The sequence below is a fragment of the Zea mays genome, chromosome 8 (genome assembly GCF_902167145.1).
Source record: "Zea mays cultivar B73 chromosome 8, Zm-B73-REFERENCE-NAM-5.0, whole genome shotgun sequence".
Classification (NCBI taxonomy): Eukaryota; Viridiplantae; Streptophyta; class Magnoliopsida; order Poales; family Poaceae; genus Zea; species Zea mays.
The window spans coordinates 173,419,244-173,441,178 of record NC_050103.1 but is presented as its reverse complement, the minus strand read 5'-3'; the positions used below and the strand labels follow the sequence as shown (position 1 = coordinate 173,441,178).

Below are 21,935 nucleotides of genomic sequence, written 5' to 3'. Positions count from 1 at the left end.
GGGCGTTGTGATGCGCACAGGACGATGATGGTGTGTGGGTGGGATCCGGGGAGGCGAGGGTATGGTGACGCAAGGCTATGTGGCTAAGGTGAGTGCGTGTCAGGGCGAGGACATAGGAATGGCGGATCGGAGCAAACACGGGTTGGGGTTGGTGTGAGGGCGCGCGAGAGGTGAGGCCACAAAGGTTGTAACGTCACTCTCTTCCTCACTGAGCTCGGGGCAAAGGCAATGGCAAATCCTTCCCCACTGAGCTCGGGGCAAAGGCAATGGCAAATCCGGACAACATCGGTGTGGGCGAGGAGGTAGAGACAACCCACGCACACATTAGCTCGGGGCAAAGGCAAATCCGGACAATATCGGTGTGGGCGAGGAGGTAGAGACAACCCACGCACACGACAACCCTCACCTCCATCTTCGTGCACGCAGGTTGTACGCCCTAGATTAGGGGTGGGCAAAGGGGTCACGGCCTTGATTGTGGACGTCTTCCCTTGCCCCTTAATTACTAGAAGTAGAAAGAGATAGAAAAAGGTCCATTTTATCTTTCTTAACTATCAGTCAGTTTTCTCTCTATATAAAACTGGATAACTTCTTTTTTTGTTTCAAAATCGGACATGCGTGTGCTCTCGGTGGTTTCTTTTCTTTTATGTTTATTTTTTTCTGATTTTTTGAAAAAAAAACGTAGTAAATCGTAGAAATTTTTTTGTTAGAACCCATAACAATAACCAATTAACAGACTCATATAAAATGCAAAAGCGCCACTAATTTAACGCAAGCATCTGAGACACGAGAAAGCGTAGTACATAACAGTTGAAACGTCCAAACGTGAGGAAATTTAGTACTCCCCACTAGTTACCCAATAAACTCATGCTAATCACCGCAGCGGATCCATGCTCACAGCAGGGCACCTCATCTGGTTAACGTTGCGATGATGAGCCGTGAGCCCAACAACATGATGACAAGATTAGTCACCGCTGGCACAACCCCTGCAGCCGCAGTGGACACATTCTATCACCTGTTCCTCCCTCAGATGCTTGGGGACGCGGCAGACGCATGTCGTTGCGAAGTTGTGGTCACGTGTTTGTATGCACCGGAGGCAACAAAGGCGCTCGTAACCTGGCTGCAAGAGGGCGAAATGTAGCAGTAAGTAATCAGGATGCTAGAATAAGCAGGCATTGCGCAGTCACAAACTTGAGCAGCATAACCTATAGAGGAAACAGAGCAAAACATTGTTTATCTTCAGTCGACCATTTTAAGACACCACTATCCAAATTAAGGGGAATCAAAAGAACATATTGGATGTCTGATAATCCATTTTCAGTCAATTAAATAAACCAGATCCAGTTACTGGTTACATCGGAAATCTCATGTTTCAAAAATAAGCAAAAACTGGACTGCAGAATGCATGGCAGTATTAGTCGTAATCTCCAATTTCCAAACTTGAGGAAAATAAATGGGGTGGAAGTAATTGTTCTAGGTTTCGGCTAGTGGTTAGCTCATTCTGGTGCTCATAAAAGTCATACCTGCATCAGTAGCTACTGCAATCTACCATGTAGCTATATAAATCTCACAAACCCAGAGACGAAGTGTAATAGTAAAATATTTATAATGCAATTTGCACATGCAATGTCTACACCACATATCCACTTAATCTACCAACTTATAGCAGAACATAAGGAACATTAGCGTGCCTCCCATCCACCCACCCTCAATCCCAAAAGAACAGGATGCTGTGGAGAGAAAAAAAAATCAAACCAACTGAGATATAGACCATGTACAACAAATATGAAACCAAGGATGATTACCTTTTTCCACTTTGCAATCAGGTTACGGTCTGCATAACCCTGGTCTAGGCAGAACTCATAAAGCTCCTGTGATATCTCCTTCCTTCTGTAGTAAAGATCGTATATGTAGCGGCTCCTTTGATGAGAAATGCGGAAAATAGGCCAGAGAGCTTCACACTTTCTCTTCCCATCATGTGGATCATTTTCAGCTGCATGAGGGCATAGCGTTAGTACGATCCTGTGCTAGGAAATAAATAACAACTGACATCAGTGGCGAGTGCCTCAAATTAATAGCGTATGTGCCTACCTTCTCTCATTTTGGCATCCAACTCACGGATTGTTGGTTCAATAAGCTCCCATCCTTCAGGATACTTGACACGGCTTGTCTTTATCTTAGGCATGCTGCCTCAATGAATGGAGCACTCCAATGAATGTCCTGGGAACATGTAATGAAGTAAGAAAAAGGGCCAACATAATATTAATGTAGACATAATCTTCAATACATATGATGTAATTGCAATGCATTAATAAAAGCAGCAGAGTATGGATTCACATCATAAACGGAGCCTAGGAGTTCCTGTGCGGATTAAAGTCAAAACAACATTGCAGTGACGGCAGTATGCTACCCAATTAGCTCTCAAAGTATTAAACTGAGGGGCTTTACATGAGGAAACGGTACTGATTGCTGGATGCTATATAAGACAAGGAAACATCCAACGACAGTGACACCGCAGTCCGCACTAGGGGTCGATGCACGCCATGGCGTACGCATGCTCAGCACTTCAGCAGTAAGCCCTAATTCGCAAACAACATCACAGCCTCAAGGTCGAGGCTCAGATCGTAGGATGTGCCAATTCAATGGTCCATTTGCTGCATCCATGATCCATCCCAGCAAAAAATAAAAAAGGCTTAAAGGCATGCTTTGAAGCGGACTAGGGTTTCCTTACCAAAGACAGGAGGACTCGATCCAAGTCCGGGCGGATCTCCAATCTGCACCAGGCCACAATATGCGAGGAGCTGGACAACGACGTAAAGGGACAAAGTCCTTCGAGCTCGAGGCAGGGCAACGCCGAGCTTTCGATTTGCGGAACGGAAGTTGGAAGCGGAAGAAGAAGGCAGTGGCGATGGGATTATATAGGAAGGGGAATAAAGGGAAGTCCGAAGGGGCGACTGTGGGGCTGTGACCTCAGGCTTGGGCCGCGACTGCCAGCGCTCAGCGGCGCAAAGAAACTAAACTCCGCTTTTTTCCCCAACCGTTCGATCTCATCTGGACGGCCAGAAAAGGCCTCGCACAACGGCCGTTGCGCGAGGGTCCCAGACGAATCCGAACGGACATGAAAAATCTCCCCATCACCACCCGTCCCCGCCGCCGAGAACCCTATTCCGGTACCGCACTGTGGTCGCCGTGCGGGCCCGACCGGGGTCGAAGCCGAAAATCCTGCGGCTGTAGACGGCGAAGCTACGCAGTCGACGTCGGAGAATGGGGCTCTCCGGCGCAGCACCAACTGCATCCACTTCCTCACCTCGCCACCGTAGCCACCACAAGCACCTCCATCGGCTCCTCCTCCTCGATCCGAGGCGGCGACCGGCTGTGGTCGCGTCGCCACTGCGCGCGGTGTGCGGAGCAGCAAAACCTTCATCGTCGTCGTCGTCGCCTTCCTGACCACACACGCACCAAGTCCAAGTGAGGTCGGCCAGTGTACGAGTTCAGATAATAAGCGGTAGTGCGAGAATTCCAGTTTCCTTCACTGAAATGAAAAGGAGAGAAGACCTACAGCTACAGCGCCCCGCCCTGCCTTCCGTCTTTGCTCCCTGCATGGTTGCACGCCCGGTGTCCTGATCTCTCCTCTGCCGCATTTCACCAATACGTGTGGGGGTTGTTTATCAAATCAGGCCTGATTGTTTCCTCTCACTCAATTCTTTGTAGCAGTTCTTTTTTAAAAGCATACCGGCCACACAGAGATGGACCGGGTTTTCGGTCTTCTTATAATAACCATTCCTTTATTTCCAAAGGCACACAATATTTATTTAAGTAAAATTATGCGGTAACATTTCCGGTGTCTTGAATAATGATGATAGAGAGGCGTGGCATGAGATGTCTGGCTTCACATGGAAGAGTGATCAGAGGAGTCTTTTCGTTCCCGGCTCACTAGAAGCTAACCAAATTTTGAGATGTTGGAAGTCTGATACGTTTACAATGGTGTTGGTAATGCAGATTCTGACCCAGACAAGCTCTGAAAGCAATTCAGAAAAAGGGTGACACCCCAGCAAAGCTTGTGAAGATACTTCAGTGATGTACTATTGGTAATCTGATGATCTTACCGTTGTTCAACATTTTTTTTGTCATCTTCAATCTCGATTTTCCTAAATTTCAGGAGATTAAAAACCTGACAAAGCTGGTGGAGCACAAGGCCATTGAGTCAAATCGTACAACATATGGTAAGCATAAATTCATAGGCCCCATATGGATATGGTTAGGTTGTTTTGACTGAGGGGAGTTACCTGCTCTGCTCTCCACACTCCAGGGCATCGGATGAGTCAGCCGCTGCGTGTGGAACGCGACCGAATACACGAAGCCGGGTTCATAGCGAAGCACAGGACCATACTTACACAAGAATTCGCACAGTTTCGCAATATCGGCGGCCGTTTGGTATCCAGTGGATACGTGGCTGTTTGTCACAGCATCAGATCTCAAGTTCAAACCGTAGTTAATGCATTCCCTTATCATTTTATTATGTCCACACTTATTTCACTTCCATTTTCATGGTACAAAATTTATTGAAATTGGAGACGGATACTTTTCATATAATCATGGCAATGGGGGACTTGAAACGTGGTGTGTTGGAGTCTTGGAGAGTCACGTGCACACAGCTAAACGGCCTCAACAACAACAACAACAACAACAACAACAACAACAACAACAACAACAGAGGTAAGGTTATCCAATATTTGCGCTATATCAGTAGATAGATGCACACAGCACAACTTTATCGAGCAGCAGTGGAGAAAAGGAATTTTGGAGCCTTGGAGGATGTAAATAGGCTAACCATAAACCATGGATTGCACCTCATCTTCTTCATACATACAGGATATCCAATTACCGGGCCTTGTAAACCAGATCGAGGCCCGCCGGGCCCAGGCCTGCTAGTGGTATCAAGCTTGTACATCTGCCAGATTTTTTTAAAAAAACTACTCCTATATTGGTGCTCCATATATAAAGGAAGCTTTAACGAAGGCGCAGCACAATAAGCCAAGACAAACGACAGGGAATCCACATCATCCGTCGGTCTCTCCTAGTACACACGCGGCCACACCCAATCAAAGAAAAGGTAATAAGCCCGCATCATGATTCCCAGGGAATATTGCCATTACACCCTACTACCACTAGTGCCTGCCTACTAATGTCCATCGCCAGTCGTCACCATGAGCAGCGCAGCGAAAAGAAAAGAAAAGAAAAATCTATGGGGGGTAGATCTGGTCCGCACGGCCGGCAGCGTGGGGGCGGGGGCCGCGCGCCCTGGTCTAATCATCGCCTTCCCGAATTAGGTTCCGCGTCCACGCGATGGCGCGCCTACTGTTTCCCAATCTGGCCCACAGTTAGGGATGGCAACGGGGAATTCCCCGTCGGGTTTTGGTTCCGCGTCCGCTTAAATTATAATTAGATCGTACTTCATTTGTTATTAATGTAAAACATTTTCGCTTATACACATTGTTAGATGCAAAAATCATTATGTGTACATTAAAATGAACGCATTTATATAACTAGTGATCTCTTGGCAAGATAATTATTTATTTTTATCATTAACTATTATATGAAAACGTCGTCACATGTAAGTTTAACGGGTCCCCGCGGGGAACGGGGATGGGGAATGCTTCCCCATCCCCATCCCCGTTTACCCGTCGGGGGAGAAATTTTCCCCGTTTACATCCCCGTGGGGGAAGAAATTTCCCCATCCCCGTCCCCTAATAGAGGAATTCCCCACGGGGAATCGGGAATCGGGTCCCCATTGCCATCTCTACCCACAGTCCGGTACGGTTCCGTTGCTCGTGCTCTCTACTCCCTCTGGGGCGGGCAACGTGCGTGGGATGGTGCAATCACGCCCGGCCCGGCCCGGGTACGAGTACGACGCCCACCACTCGCGGTTGGTGAAATGTGGCGCACGCGGGTACAGACCGACCACCCCCACCCCCACCCCCACTACGCTGGCCGGCTGTGCGCGTGCAGCCAACGTGGGGAAGAGCAGAGGTCGCTGTAGGCTGCTTGCCTGTACCAATCGATCGGATCGCATATGGGCCGGCCGGCCGGAATGAGCTTCTGCGCCAGCCAAGCCAAGTGACGCTGCCGTGGCGATGGCTGGATGATCTCCCTGGGCGCTAGCTTTTGCGTCGAGATCATCATCGTACTGACGGCCAGACACGGGCGCGCGGGATGGGTGCCCGCAGGGCGCAGGCAGTTGGGACGGAACCGTACGGGTGCCCAGCTGGAGGTGACGGTTCGCGTCACATGCACATGCGTGCGCGCGTACGTACGTCGTGTCGAGTCACATGTTGCGTCGTCCGACTGTGTTTACGCATATGCCCGCGTACTGAGAGAGAGACTGACGCAGCTCCGGAACTCGCAGTCGCGGCCATGCCTTGCCTGGCGGCATCACGGCAACGCAACGCTACTGCATGCTTTGCGTGCGTTGATCGCTCGTATATTGATGCTTCTTGCTGCAGCTACTGCCTGGCGAAAAAGCCCACAATATCATCTCCAAGGGAATAATAATTATTCATAATTCATCTTGGAGTATTATCACACCGTCGCCGTCGCCAAGGATTGTTTTTGTTGTTGGGCCCTACTGGAGATTAAGTGCAAATGTAGCATGGGTCGCCATTATATTGGAGTCGCCCTCGATCGCTCGTCATGCACAATCGATGATGCAGCCCCCAAATTTTGCTTCTCTCCTTGCAACTGGTGGTCTTGGGAACCTGACCCTTGCCACTTGTTGCTGGAACACGATTCAACCCTTCTTATCCTGATAATTGTTGGGTGTGTCCTCTACAGCCGGTCAATAGAGACTGGATTGGGCTTAACCCAACTATCGTTCCTTTAATCGGGCCCTTGATCGGGAGGGCCCATGCTAACCTCGGTTGGAGCCCCCAGACACACGATGCTATATATATAGGACTAAGGGGTCGCAGGAAAGACTAACGCTAGTACCTCGCCCCAAAACCCTAGTCCTCAGAGGCCCCCATCGCCTAGGCGTCGGAGTGTTTGGAAACGCGACAACCTACAGCGGCTCGGATCCCAATGCCTGCTACTTCTCTGCAGGGCGACGGTATGAAGATAGCAACAACAACAAAGGTGTGTTTCCCCGTTCCTCTCAATAGATCAGTAGATCAGATCTACACGTCATCAAGGTTTTACTTTCAGTTACGGATTGGTATTCTAGGGACTTAGGAATCGATCCTAGATAGAATAGATTCTAACAATGGTATCAGAGGCGTCCTAAGAAACCTAGATCTCCTAATCCGCATCAGTCTTATGATCCGCATCAGTCTTATGAGATCACAGAAAGGTCTCGAATCAATATGAATGAACTCATTTTTTTTATCATCGTTCATCACCCCGTGAACAGAGAGAAAGAATTTTAGATCTCTCGGGTTAGGGTCTACCGAACCCATGGAAACCGAGAGCAAAACGCACCGTTATTTCAGGGTTAGGGTTTAATAACCTAACCCTAATCAGTTGAACCAGACGGTGCACAAGGCTCAGGATCCAACGATCCACAGCCAACAAACAAAGTCAAGTAACAGAAACACAGATCCAGTTAGGGCTCAACCCTAATTAAATTAACCCTAAATCCGGATCAGTCAAAGTGCACAGAGCACTGTTCGTTTAATCGAGTGACTGGATCCACGCGTTAATCAGAGGAAAAAAAACGCAAAGTGAACTACATCCACGTTTTAGACCTCCGTACTCGATCCCATAAATTATAACACATCTCATACATACATTCACACAGAAGAGAGGGATCGAATACATGAGGCTGGATATGAGTATAAGTGTAACCAGAAACGGCCATGAGCACCACGGTATTTTTCGGCTGAGTTCAAGTGATGCAAAAAAAAAAAGAGAGAGACCGTGAGGCATATGGCTGTATGGCCAGTGGTGTAACGAATGAACTGCATGTGCTCCAGTGAACTAGTGGCCAGATGCTAGAGAACGCACAAAAACAAAGACAGGGAAAGAAAGAAAAGACATAATTAGAGCAACAAGTGCGGTCGGCCATGCTCATTTTTTTAAGAAAAAGAAGAACAGAGAGATCACTCGGTCAGCCAGGGAACCGCTCGGTCAGGATAACCACGTCGCGGTCAGCTAGGAGCCTCCTTGCGGCCGGACGAGCGCGGCAAAGAAAAAAAAAACAGAGAGGAAGAAGCAGCGCGCGGTCGGCCAAGAACCAGAGTTCCTTGGCGGCTGAAGTTCTGCGCAGCTGATAGAACGAAAACAGAAGACAGAGAAGGGAAAAGAGAGGCTCGCCGTCGTCCAGGCGCCGGTGCTTCCTGGCGGCCGGATGTGAATGGCGGCTGGGGAGGAGAATAGAAAAGAAGTTAGGGTTTGCAGCCTCTCCGAAATCCCCGCCCTTTATAGCCTGCGCGCAAGAAGCTGGATCGTCGGATCAGATTCGACGGCTGAGATCAAGTGAAGGGAAGGGAGCGCCCGCATGGGCCAGAACAGCGGCCCAGGCCCAGGTTGCGGCCTGGGCGCACCTTCCCCTCTCACGGCAAGGCCGGCTGGGCCGCCAACCCACGCGGCTGGGCGCGCCTCCCCCCGCGGCCAGACTGCCAGCGCCAACTGGGCCGCCTTCTAAGCAGGCCATGTGGACTGAGCCACACAGGCCGATCAGGGCCGAAATGGTCCAATTTTTTTTTTCTCTGGAATTTGTTTTTCTATTTCCAGAAATCAGAAACAGTACAAGAAAATCAGAAAAATTGTAAAGAAAATTCAGAAATATCTTTTCAGTTATAGAAAATTACAGAAATATTTATGGACTAATTTATTCCGCTGCGTACTTTGGTACTTTATTCAATATTTTATGCAATTTTTTCAGTTGATTATGAAACCAGCGTTGATATTGTCTAAAATGCATAGAATTCAGAAAACTTGTGGTAATTGAATATTATAACCAACGTTAGATATTGTTACCACATTTTGAACAGAAGTATACATATTCTAGTTCATCCAACGATGGTTTTAGAATTTTAGAACCAGATTATTATTTGTTTTTCTATGCATTATTGTTTATTATGAAGCCTACGTGGATTAATTCTCTTTAAGTGCATAGAAATTCAGATTTTTTTGTGGTGATTGGATATTTTGACCAACGTCGAATATTGTTGCCACATTTTATACAAGAATTATGTTTTCTAGATCATCCAACGATGGTTTAGAATTTTAGAACCAGAATTTTTGTAGATCAGGCATGGTTATTATTTGACCAACGTCGAATATTTAATTCATGCAAGTTCTATGTTTTCAGTATTTACTTCAGATGTCCTAAATATTTTCTGTTTTACTTTGCAAAAGTGCACATATTGGCCTACTAGTTGGTCAGATAAGGTAGATTAAACCGCTATGTGGTATTTATTGTCACTTATGGCCGGAAAAGATTGAAATGATAACTACGGTGAATGAAATAGATTCCTCACTGTGGTTTAAGAAACCCACTAAGCCTACAGTAGGCTCACCTTAGGATGACCTTAAGATGGCGCAGTACAGCATCTATAAGGTCAACTGAAAAAGATCCAAGTGTAATGTACTTGGTCTCAATAAGAGTCTCATCCAGGATCCTATTGAGGGTGCTATTCCAGAATATGAGACATTTCATGATCAGTAAAACACCTGTCTAAATGGACAAGTGCTATATAGATCAACTCACGACACAGTGTGTCTAGAAGGAGGAATGGTTGATAAGTCAAATAAGTGATTCTATCAATCTTCCCAAACTAAGAATCCTCAAACAGAACAAAACCTCTAAGAATGGTTCAAGAATAAGATCAAACATGATCACGATGTTTTCTATATGCAACAATCAGACTGTTTCTCAGATCCCCCTGAGACCTGCCTCTATTGCAAGAAGATAGGGCATACAATAGAAAGTGTCCAGAATTCCTGCAATAGATGCTATAAAATGCAATTCCGTTCAAACCTAAGGCTTCCAGAGGGCTGAAAACAGTTACAGTGGTTAACGGAAAGCAAGCAGACACTTAACTTCAGTTTCGTGATTAGACAATCAGCACATCCACTATCACTTCGGTGACAGAGACTGTGTGTTATTCAGTTTTGATAATAAAGATGTTGGTCTCGCCATCTGACGAGACATGCTTTATTTATCTTAGCACAGTGGTGCTAGATACACCAGAAAACAAACTAGCCAACATCGGCATGAGTAAGAAAACAATGTGATGGAGAAACCTCGTCGAAATTATGGCACTATCGTTTGGGCCATATTTCGAGGGGGAGAAAAGAAGTCTCGTTAAGGGACGGATTCTCCATCACCTAGACTTGACAGACTTAGTGCAATGCAAAGATTGCATGCACAGTACGAGAGTGTTAGAAATTATTCATATAGATATATGTGGTCCTTTTCCAGTTAGGACAGTAGATGGGTTTTGACTTGTTCATAACCTTCACACATGACTACTCTCGCTACGATTATATTTACCCTTTTTTTAAGGGACAGATCATAAGATTTAGACAAGTTTAAATAGTTCAATGCTGATGTAGAAAAACAACACGATTTGAACACAAAGATTGTCATATCAAATCGTGTGGGGGAGTACTGAGGGCACCATACTGAGTATGGACAGGTCCCAGGATCCTTTCGCGAGGTTCATAAGTGAAAACAGTATTGTAGCACAGTATTCAACACCTGGTGAACCGCAACAGAATGTGGTTGCCTAAAGGCATAAGAAGAACACTGATGGACATGGTAATGAGTATGCTTAGTTACTCTAACTTACCATTGGGTCTATGGATGGAGGCTTTAAAAACCACCATGCATATACTAAATAGAGTTCCTAGTAAATCAGTGGCTAAAACTCCATGTGAGTTGTTGACTGGCAGAAAGCCCACGCTCAACTACTTCAACATATGGGGTTGTCCAGCAGAAGCTCGAATATTTAATCCTGGACAGGAAAAGCTAGATGAAAGAACCACTAGCTGCCATTTTATTGGCTACCCTGAGAGATCGAAGGGTTACAGATTCTACTGTCCAGGCAGACAAACCAAGTTTATAGAAACTAGACATGCCATTTTCCTAGAAGATGACATGATCAAGGGGAGTAAGGTACTCAGAGAGGTTGACCTTCAGGAAAAGAGGACGTATGTCCCAATTCCGATGGTTGAAGAACCATACTTCTCGATACCCGCTGTGGTTCCACCAACAGTGTAACGACTCAAGGTGAAACCCCTACTGCAAATATTGCATCACCAAGTGCAACTACCACAGAGTAAGTCAATTCACCTTCTGCACAGTCTGGCTCTTCTGAGTCGGTTGCACAGGAGAGCTCACATGAGAGTGGTAGTGTTGTGCCAAGTGACGCACCAATGCAGGAGCCCCATAACGAACCAGAACTAGAAACAAGTTTATGAAGGTCTCAAAGGTCTAGACGATCTGTGATTCCTGATGACTATGGAGTTTACACAAGTGTAGACATAGAAAGCGATGAGATTTATATGTGTGAGGACATTGAAGCAGAAGTGATCCCATTACATATGAAACAGCTACGAGAAGCGCAAATTAGTGGGTCTAGAAGACCAAGCGTGACTCCAAAGGAAATACAGAAAGATACAAGGACATGTGGCCAAGGCGTTCACACAGTGAGAAGGCATTGACAACCATAAAACCTTCTCACTTGTCCTAACAAAAGATTCATTTCAAATCATCATGGCATTAGTGGCTATTTTTTATCCAGAGCTCCATCAGATGGATGTAATGACAACATCACTAAATGGAGAGTTAACAGAAAAAAAAACGTGTTCATGACACAACCAAAGGGTTTTGTTGTGAGCAGTAAAAGAAAAACAAGAGATGTCACTTAAGGAGGTCCATTTATGGATTAAAACATTCCTCCAGGTAGTGGTACGTCAAGTCTGATCAGACTATCAGAAAGTTTAGTTTCGAGGATAACGAGGAAGACAATTGCATTTATGCGAAATCTAAGGAAAAAGAAAGTATATCTTCCTTGTTCTGTATGTCGATGACATATGTTTAGCTAGTAGTGATAAAGATCTACTGGCGGAAACAGAAAGTTTTTGTTCCTCGAACTTCGATATAAAAAGACATAGGAGAAGCCTCTTATGTTCTAGAATAGAATTTCACAGAAATAGACATAATGGAGTATTAGAATTCTCACAGAAGTCATACATAGAAAAGTACTAAAGAAGTACAGTATGCATCAGTGTAAGGCCACGCCTGCGCCAATAGTCAAGGGTGATAAGTTTGGGAATCATCAGTGTCCCCAGATTCAGTTTCAGAAAGATCAGATAAAGTCAGTACCATATGCTTCTACTATCATAAGCATTTTGTATGCTCAAATATATTCGCCCTGACTTAGAATTTACTACCGGGATGTTTGGGAGATATCAGATCAACCCAGGCATAGAACACTGTTAAGCAGTTAAGAAGGCTCTAATGTACCTCCAAGGTACGAAAATGGCCTCATGCTAATAAACAGAAGATCTAGTTCCCTACTTCGAGGTATAAATTTACTATATCTGGGGGAGTTATTTCTTATAAAAGTTGCAAACAGACAGCGAGAGCATCGTCGACAATGCACGCTGAGTTTGTAACCATGCATGAGGCAAATGGGCAGGCAATAAAGATAAAGAAATTTTTACCCGGATTAAGAGTGGTTGATAGCTTAGAGCGGCCACTGAGAATTTACTGCGATAATGAGCCAGCGGTACCGTATTCCTATAACAACAAGTCATGTGGTGCTGCCAAGTTCATTGACTTTTAGTATTATGTTGTTAAGGAGTAGATTCAGGATCAAATCATAAAAGATGAGCATAACAGAAGATAGCAGATGCTAGCGGATCCGCTCACAAAAGGTCTTCCACCCAGCGTGTTTAGTAAGCACGTAGCCGGCATGGGTTTAAGGGAGTACCTATGATCTTGAATCAAAGGGGCTACAGATTGCAACCAAATGAAGTCTCTTTTCGTTCTGAAGCAGGAGAGCATGTTGTAGTCAATGAGTGCGATGATACTTAATCGGTTATTGTCACGCATTGGTCTCTATGTGTAAACTTGTCGAGGGATGGAATCCAGAAAAGTTGAGTACAAGGAATGTAGAGAACAAAGGGGAGATTGTTGGGTGTGTCCTCTACAGCCGGTCAATAGAGACTGGATTGGGCTTAACCCAACTATCGTTCCTTTAATCGGGCCCTTGATCGGGAGGGCCCATGCTAACCTCGGTTGGAGCCCCCAGACACACGATGCTATATATATAGGACTAAGGGGTCGCAGGAAAGACTAACGCTAGTACCTCGCCCCAAAACCCTAGTCCTCAGAGGCCCCCATCGCCTAGGCGTCGGAGTGTTTGGAAACGCGACAACCTACAGCGGCTCGGATCCCAATGCCTGCTACTTCTCTGCAGGGCGACGGTATGAAGATAGCAACAACAACAAAGGTGTGTTTCCCCGTTCCTCTCAATAGATCAGTAGATCAGATCTACACGTCATCAAGGTTTTACTTTCAGTTACGGATTGGTATTCTAGGGACTTAGGAATCGATCCTAGATAGAATAGATTCTAACAATAATGATTCGAGCGCCGTCCCGTCAGCACACAGAGGGAAAAAGTACGCACGTACGGTCTGGTTTTATTATGCCTTGGCCTTGTTGCGGATCACAGTCCGGCGTCACGCTTCACGCCTTACACAGCACAGCATGTTTTAGACCGGGACTTTTTACAAAAGCTACTAGCTACAGGGTGGGGATGCGACAGGGTGGGGATGCATGTGTACGCTACTAGCATATAGGGCCGCGCGGTTTGGTTTAATCATCCCCTCGCCTTGGGATAACGAGTATGCTACTTTTTGAAAGAGTCTTTTCGACTACGAAGACAGAATGGAGCGGCGACAACACACCATATACACGAGAGGTATTCAAAGGGATTAATCATGACAAGACTAAGAAGTCATTTCGAAAGAAGAGAGACATGTTTCCAATTAAAGTAGTACATCTGTCACAAATATATGATATCGTTGATTTTTTTTTTGTTCTACCAACCGTCTCTTGCAAAATATTTATTTGAAAACTTAAAATTTTAAATAACACTCTAACGACGACCTCGAATGACAAAATAAATCGCAAAAAAATCAATGAAAAACTTAACTTTTTTGAATAGAACGAGTAGTCAAAGTTTCCGAAAAAAATCAACAGTGTCATATATTTGTAAACAGAGAGAGTATACAGTTTAAAAAGACATACGTGAAGGTCGTATGACACGCCTTTTAAGTTTGGTGACATGGAAGAAACACATATATATATCGAAGCACATCATTTTGCACATGGTCAGAGAAAACAAGGTCTCATTCAGGCATAGTAAAACGAAACCTCGCTCCACCTTAGATCTATTGACCAGACAGGGTGGGTCCCGGCCTACCCTACTAAAATATATAGTTTTTTGAATTATTTATTTCTTTTGATTCTTATATGTTGTAGGATTTAAAAATGTAAATTTATCTATTTATTTTGATTTTTATAAAATTACACCGCTCTAACTTTAAATTCTAGATTCGACTTAACATCTTCCTTACTGCTGGTGCTGGATCCTCGTCGCGGCATCTTGAGACAAAACGTGCGCGCTGGCTTTGCCCTTGGTAATGGTACTCCACCGGTGCATGTGCATGGCTTGGTTGGCGAGAGGGGGGTCCCCATACGTGGGGAACAAGAACCGCACCGCGTCGGGACCATATTACTGGTGCTCCACCGAACGCTTGCGGTGCGGTGCGGGTGGCGCAGGGACCAGTGGTTCCTTCCTGCCGTCTCCACCCTGACCCGACCACCAAGAATCGGCATCGGTTTATGCCGCCGTACATGCGTGCTTTGCAACACACTGCCCCATCTCGCGTGCCGCACGGCCCCGGTTCCTGCACCAAACACGTGGGCCATTTCCGACTCTTCTCCCACTTCATTTTCCCTTGGATGCCTGCCTGTCGGGCCATGAAAGCGACCGCATTCCAACTCCACCCAAGAATCTCTCCGTCCACCGCGGCATTTTTTTTAAAGAAATTTCCTCCGCCCATCTTTTTTTTCTCTTCCTCTCTCAGAAGCGGCATCAGTTCCATGTTTCCATTTATGCCTGCAATAATCTTCTGATCTCTCTCTCTCTCTCTCTCTGATTGAAAAAAGGAGATCGCATCGCAGGTGGAGACTGGAGAGTGCAAGTTGGAGCCGGCGACGTCCCCTCCTTATCCGATCCAAATCCGGTTCGCGCTAGAGCAGCCGAGCAGGAGTTGATATGACCGATTCCGTTCAATTCTAGGAATCTGTAGCCATCCTCCTAGTCTAGCAGCTCAAGTGGGGATATGGGGGTGGTGACTGACCAATCGTCCACTCCGTGCCGCCAAGGTGCGCCATGCCGAGCGGAGTGGCCACGGAGTCATCGCTCGCTCCACGATCGACAGCAACTAGATAGATTACGGGCGGGCGCGCGCGTGATATAAAATCTAACCCACCAATATTCCGTCTGAATACGAAACGGGAAATACGACAGGGCAAAAGCCGAGCGAGGGACGAATCCTGGATGACACCAGCAGTATTTTTTTTTCTTCTTCTTTTATTCCGTTTCATCACATTGGCGGGTTGTGCGCTTGTGCCCGCTCGCACGTGCTCGCCGGCGCACCCGCACCGGCAGGCCGCCCGCGAACGTGGCGGTCAGCCCCGGCGCGAACCTGGGCCGGCGGGAGCTCCGGCCGACCGCCTCGATGTCGAAGCCCCGGACCACGGCCACGATCACGGCCTTCATCTCCATCAGGGCCAGCTCCTTGCCCACGCACACGCGCGCGCCGGCCTGGAACACGGGGTACCTGTACGGGCTCTCGGGCACGAAGCGCCCGTCCCGGAGCCACCGCTCGGGCCGGAACTCGCCGCAGTCGGGGCCCCACACGGACTCCATCCGCCCCATGGCGTAGGCGTGGTAGGTCACCCGCGTGCCCTTCGCCACCGCCGTGCCGTCCGGGAGCGTGTCGTCGCCCGCCGCGAACTTGGAGTCGAACTGCACCGGCGGGAACAGCCGCATGCTCTCGTACAGCGCCGCGTGCACGTAGTGCATGCCCTTGAGCTTGCCGAAGGCGGAGTCCGTGAGCCGCCCGTCGTCGCCGTCGCCGTCGTCGTCGTCGCCGGCGACGCGGGCGGCCTCGTCCCGGATGGCGGCCGCGACCTCCGGGTGGTCGGAGAGGAGCAGGAAGAAGGCGGTCAGCGCCGAGGCCACGGTGTCGCGGCCGGCCAGCATGAAGCTGACCACGATGTCGCGGAGGTACTTGTCGTCGTCGATGGACCCCATGAAGCGCGACAGGAGGTCGCTGCCCGAGCTGGCGGCGCCCCCGAGCTTGCGCCGCTGCCGGATCACCTCCGCGGCGAGCGCGTCCACGAGGTGCACCGCGTCCCGGAGCCTCCTCTCGTCCCCCAAGTTGAGCAGGCGCTTCAGCTTCCAGACGACGTGCATGGGCGCGGTGGCGCGCCTGGCGGAGAGCGTGGAGGCCGTGTCGAAGGCGTCCTCGAACGAGGACACCGGCATCGACAGCTGCAGGCAGCCAGGGTCGAGGCCGAAGGAGATCTTGCAGATGCAGTCGAAGGCGAAGCGGCGGAACACGTCCTGCAGGTCCAGGACCCTGCCTCCTCCTCCTCCTCCTCCACCCTCGCGGCCGGAGGCACAGGCAGCAGAGCGGAGCAGGGGGATGAGCCGGCCCCGCAGCTCGGACGCCACCACGCGCACCGCGAAGGCGCGCAGCGCCGGCGACGCCAGCTCGGCCGCCGCGAGCTTGCGCTGGAACAGCCAGGCGTCCCCGTCCACGTTGAAGATCCCGCGGCCGAGGAAGTCGGCGAGGATGGCCGAGAACGGGGCGCCCTTGGGGTAGTTGTCGAAGCGGGCGCGCAGCATGTGGTCGACGGTGGCCGGGTTGGCCGTGAGCACGTTCCGGAGCACGTGCACGTGGACGGTCTGCGCCGGCGAGGTCCGCAGCAGGTGGGCGTACCAGTCGCAGAGGTTGTCGAAGTCGCCGGCCCACGACGCCGTCAGGTACGCCTCGCACACGGGGCACGCGCACCACCACGGCGGCCGCATGCGCAGCACGGCCAGCAGGGCGGCCAGCGCTACCGTGCACGCCGCGGACACGAAGAACACGGCGGCCACCTGCGGCTGCATCGAGGACGCCAGGGCGCTCGCGGCTTCACGTAGCGCCGCCCCGGTCTCGGCAGCCATGACCATACGAGTGTGCCTGCGTCCGTGGTGCTATGGGCGCGCGTGCGCTTTCATACGCGGGTGCGTGCTTGTGTTGTGAGTCGTGGCGTCCCCGGAGGAGGTCGTTTTATATCAGGGGATGGGTATAAACATGATCATGGGTGGTGTGCGCGCCAGATAGCGAGGAATCTGTGTACTCTGTGTCGCTGGTTTGACGACCTCACCATTGCTTTTACGAGCCTCTTGGTCTCGGGCATGTTCGCTTTCCCCACTCCTCTGTGTTCCTCCATGTGTTGTGTTCAAGCCTTGTAGTAGTCGACGAGGGCACTGGGCACATGCTTCATCAGCGAGAAAGAAAACTGCATGCCAAAATCCCGTCCCGGACACTAGCAGAACATAAATGTGAGTAATGTGACTGGGGACCATTTTAACTATCGCTGGCCGTTTTTTTATCGCATCAAGACTAATGAGTCAATGACGGGCCGCTCGATCCGGTCCGGACTTATGCTAGGCACGGCCGGAATTTATGCTAGGCACGATCCATTGGTATCAGGATAGGCACGGCATAAAGGCTCATCATATCACGCTAAACTAAGGCTCCGTTCCAATGCACTAGGTAAGAAATTATTAATAGAATTAATTGGCTAACAAAAAAACTAACTAACTATTAGCTATTTTAGGTGAGTTGAACTAGCTAACAACTAATGGATAGTTGACTGTGTTGCTAATAGATAGTTGCACTCTTAGCTAGGGGTGTTCGGATATCTCTAGCTAAAAGTAGTTAATATCTGAACTATTAGCTATGTTGTTTGTGTGTCTTCAATTACTTTTAGCAGCTAATTATTAGTTTTAGTGTATTCAAACACCCTCTAGACTTCATATCTAGCCAATGGTTTAGATACTATGTCGGGTTATTTTCTGTGATGGGCTGGCTTGACAAGGCAGGGGATGGTTTGATTATGACTATGAAAACAGTTAATGTGAGCTATGAAAGAAACTGCTATACGATGCGAGCCGTAAAAAAACTAAAAGTTGTTTGGTGAAAGCCACTAAACATTCTTTCGTATATATTTTCGCATTTCCATCAGAAAAGCCGCTAAAAACAGGTTGAGATGTGCTTTCAGTTTTGCACGGTAAAAAAGTCAACTTCTGAGAAGAAGAAAAAACTGATTCTTGGATCGAGCCCTTTTGGTATATAAAAAAGTCAACTTCTGAGAAGAAGAAAGTTTTACTGATGTTTTGACTATATAAAAAAAATGGCATGTTGTTTGGGAGTAGAAGCTAATTGTTTTGACTATATAAAAAAAATGGCATGTTGTTTGGGAGTAGAAGCTAATGAAACCCTTTAGGGCTTGTTCGGTTACACCAATCCAGAAAAGGATTGTAGGGGATTAAATCCCCTCATAGTAAAAAATGACTAGAAGGGGATTTAAACCCCTCTAATCTCCATCTGGATTGGTGTAACCGAACATGTCCTTAACCTGCTCATAACAATATCACTCCCCTCCCTCACAAGATATAAGGTATAACCATATCTGATTCAAAGACTATAAAATGTATTTAATTTTTATCTAAGAAACTCTAGAGAGAGCGTGGCTTGGGACAAAAATAAAAAGCAGTTGACGTCTTATATCATGTAGATCATGGATAGAGGGTGTATATGCACAGGATCCACTGTACACGTGTTCTGTAGCTTTTGTCGATTGCCATCTAGTCACCATTTCTAGCAACGTCTCTGTAAGATGAATATAGATCACATGCATGTATACATAGAGATAGAGAGAGAGGCCTATATATAGCATGGTCGCTGTCAGCTGCGACCGTGCGAGACAAAAGATTATTCGTACCCACCAGCTTTGAAATAATTGTCGCGAGGAGAGTACAATGGCACAGCAACAACATCCGCGTTTAGATCTGTGTCACTGTGTGTGTGTGTGTGTGATGCTCGGTACCGTCGCCTTCCTGTCCGCTGCTACAATAAACAGAACGTCCGCATCGTCGCACTCTCGCGCACCTGTCCACCGGCGTGTGTCAGCCAATTAAGAACCCATTAATTAGTTTTGACGTCGTTTTATTTATTATTGCTCGTGTCGATCGTCGTCGTCGCGTCAGCTGTTGGCAATAATGTTTTACCGAATAAGAGGGTGTTTGGTTTTAGGGACTAATGTTTAGTCCCTTCATTTTATTCTTTTTTAGTCTATAAATTGTTAAATATAGAAACTAAAATAAAGTTTTAGTTTCTATATTTGGTAATTTTGGAACTAAAATGGAATAAAATGTAGGGACTAAACATTAGTCCCTACAAACCAAACACCCCCTAATAAACCGTTCAATGATGGGTGCGTTCTGGGTAAAACATGGGCCGGGACCAAAATGGGCAGATGTTTGGACCGTACCGGATGCAATGCAACTAACGTTTGGTTTTGATGAGTATAAAACATTTCTGCGTGACTTGGTTCAACATGTCCATCGGTTCGGAACCGATCGATAGTGCCCATACACACGGGCATACGTCCCGCGGTCCGTCCCGCAGGCGCCCTCACACGGCCGCGCCACGCGCGCGTGAGACCAGGTTGGGTCCGTCTCCGTCAACGCGGGAGACGACGAGAGGGTTATTGTCGTGACGCCGCGAGCGATATCGATATGCACGGAACCGATACCGAGTTCGGCTGATGGCGCACGGCGCCGGCGGCCGCAACGTGAGCTGGTTCGTAGCGGCATGGTCAGTTCGTTTTCGTTGCGCACTACCACCACTCCACCAGTAAGTAAAGTAGCTCGAGCGAGCGATCGACGACAGGGATGGATAAGGATCTCTCTCTCTCTCTCTCTCTCTCTGCGCGCGCGCGGCACGTCGGCCAAAACCTCCCGGGCGCCGCTCTTGGCCTCGGCGCGGGCGGAGAAAAGCGGCGGCACGTGGTAGGAAAACGAGGGACCAAGGCAAGGCACGCTGCTGAGAATTGATACCCCCGGCGTGGTAGAGTTGTTGTGGACAGTACACGTGTGTGAAGGGCTCACGCCGCGCCGCGCCGCCCGGACTATATATATATAAATAAATCAGCACGTGACGAAAGGGGACGACGACGAAGCAGACAGAGGCCAGGCTACGCGGTAGGTCCAAAGTCTGAATGGTCCACCACCACCACCACTGCATCCAGGGTCCAGGCATCCCTCCCAGGCCCACCCAGCAGGCAGCAGCAGCAGCAGCAGCACGCGGGACAAGTACTACTGTACATCAGTCAGCGCGGTGGGCCAAACAGTACACGTCGTCGCCAACCCACTTGTAGGAACCAACGCACACTAGTACACTACAGGACTACTACTACAGCACATACGCCCACACGGCCCGTCCAGAACATGGAGTGGACTACTACGTACTACTACACATCTCCTGTCGCCCGCGACGTTGCTTTCTGTTGTCGTCTCCACGGCCCGGCCGGCTACTATATACTACTATACTAGTAGCGCCGCTGGAGGACTCGGACTCGGAGGGACAGCCGGACAGCGGCGGAAATGAACAACGTCCTTGTCCTCCAGCCTGTGCGCGCGTTTTCTCTCGCGCCCAATGATTCAGTGGTGAGGCCCGCCGCCTACTACTACTACGGCATTACTACTGACCCAACAACCGCTCTTACTACCGCAGCGGCCGTCCCAGTCCCAGATGATGATCAGTTCGCCTCATGATTACTACCTCTCGTTTTTATCCTTTTCTCTCTTGCCTTCAACTGGCGCTCCACAGTTGCCTAGATCTCACGTATCTGGTTAGGTTTCTTTTCCAATCCTTGTTGATCCTCTGTCAGCATCAGCGTAAGCGGAATGGAGCAGAGTAACGCAAGCATGATGATGGCCTTCGCCCTTCGCTAGCTTATTGTTGTTGCTGTTGTTATTATTATTATTATTATTATTATTATTATTATTATTATTATTATTATTATTATTATTATTATTATTATTATTATTATTATTATCATCATTATTATTATTATTATTATTATTATTATTATTATTATTATTATTATTATTATTATGTGATTTATACATGCATGGAATATATGTTCAATACATAACCATGATCCCTGGATGTCAATGAATTTATAAAATCTGTCACACTCTTGTTTTGCTGCTGCACATCTAGTGGCGTCCTTGTACCCCCCTATAAACAAAATTAAGCAAGAACCAAAGCACCGCACACAGTAAAGCAGGTGGAGAATCGAACAGCGAGAATGAAAGCTATAGCGCGAAAAGACCACCATGATAGGTGCATTAGACTTGTTGGAGTCGTAAGAAAAGAGTGGTGACGATCCATGGACGATGTGCGACCAGTGATGGCTCCAAAATCTAATCGCCCGATCGCTACATCTCGTGTTTTGTCGTGTACCACGCACGGGCGTTCATGATACATAAGTACGTCGTCCCTGTACGCTGGCTGACGGAACATGTTCTCCAGTGATGACCAATGCACTACAGTCTCGACCTCCATTGCGGCTCTACTTACCACCTCTGTCCATAAACCTTTTTTTTCCTTTGAGAAGCCACTATCCCATAAACTACTATAGCCTCATAAACTATACACAAATGTCTTCGATCTGCAAGAATAATGCGCTACATACTTTAATTCTACACGGGTAACGGGCCTAAAGCATTATTTTTAATTAGTATTATGTTAATAGTAGTGTTAGTATTTTTATAGGCTTGGCCATATCAAT

General features: G+C 47.8%; 2 protein-coding genes and 2 pseudogenes across 4 annotated transcripts; 1 reads left to right on the top strand and 3 right to left on the bottom strand.

Moving 5' to 3' along the window:
* Positions 1–741: 741 nt before the first annotated feature.
* LOC100282560 (G10-like protein) lies at positions 742–2,872 on the bottom strand. Its single transcript, NM_001155468.2, has 4 exons — positions 2,729–2,872; positions 2,089–2,217; positions 1,803–1,990; positions 742–1,117 (listed from the first exon to the last, which is right to left on the bottom strand). The coding sequence occupies exons 2-4, from the start codon at positions 2,180–2,182 to the stop codon at positions 962–964; spliced, it is 438 nt and encodes a 145-aa protein (NP_001148940.1). The 5' UTR covers positions 2,183–2,217; positions 2,729–2,872; the 3' UTR covers positions 742–961.
* A 287-nt stretch (positions 2,873–3,159) lies between these two features.
* LOC100272645 (uncharacterized) lies at positions 3,160–4,584 on the top strand (annotated as a pseudogene). The gene is made up of 3 exons (NR_158175.1): positions 3,160–4,085; positions 4,157–4,220; positions 4,307–4,584. The product of NR_158175.1 is annotated as an uncharacterized protein (transcript).
* A 1,945-nt stretch (positions 4,585–6,529) lies between these two features.
* Positions 6,530–8,372, bottom strand: LOC100383300 (uncharacterized; annotated as a pseudogene). The gene has a single exon (NR_163980.1). The product of NR_163980.1 is annotated as an uncharacterized protein (transcript).
* Positions 8,373–15,494: 7,122 nt separating this feature from the next.
* Positions 15,495–17,614, bottom strand: LOC103636463 (cytochrome P450 94C1). Its single transcript, NM_001364805.1, has one exon. It carries the CDS (start codon positions 17,257–17,259, stop codon positions 15,610–15,612), a length of 1,650 nt encoding a protein of 549 aa, NP_001351734.1. The 5' UTR covers positions 17,260–17,614; the 3' UTR covers positions 15,495–15,609.
* Between the last annotated feature and the right edge of the window lie 4,321 nt (positions 17,615–21,935).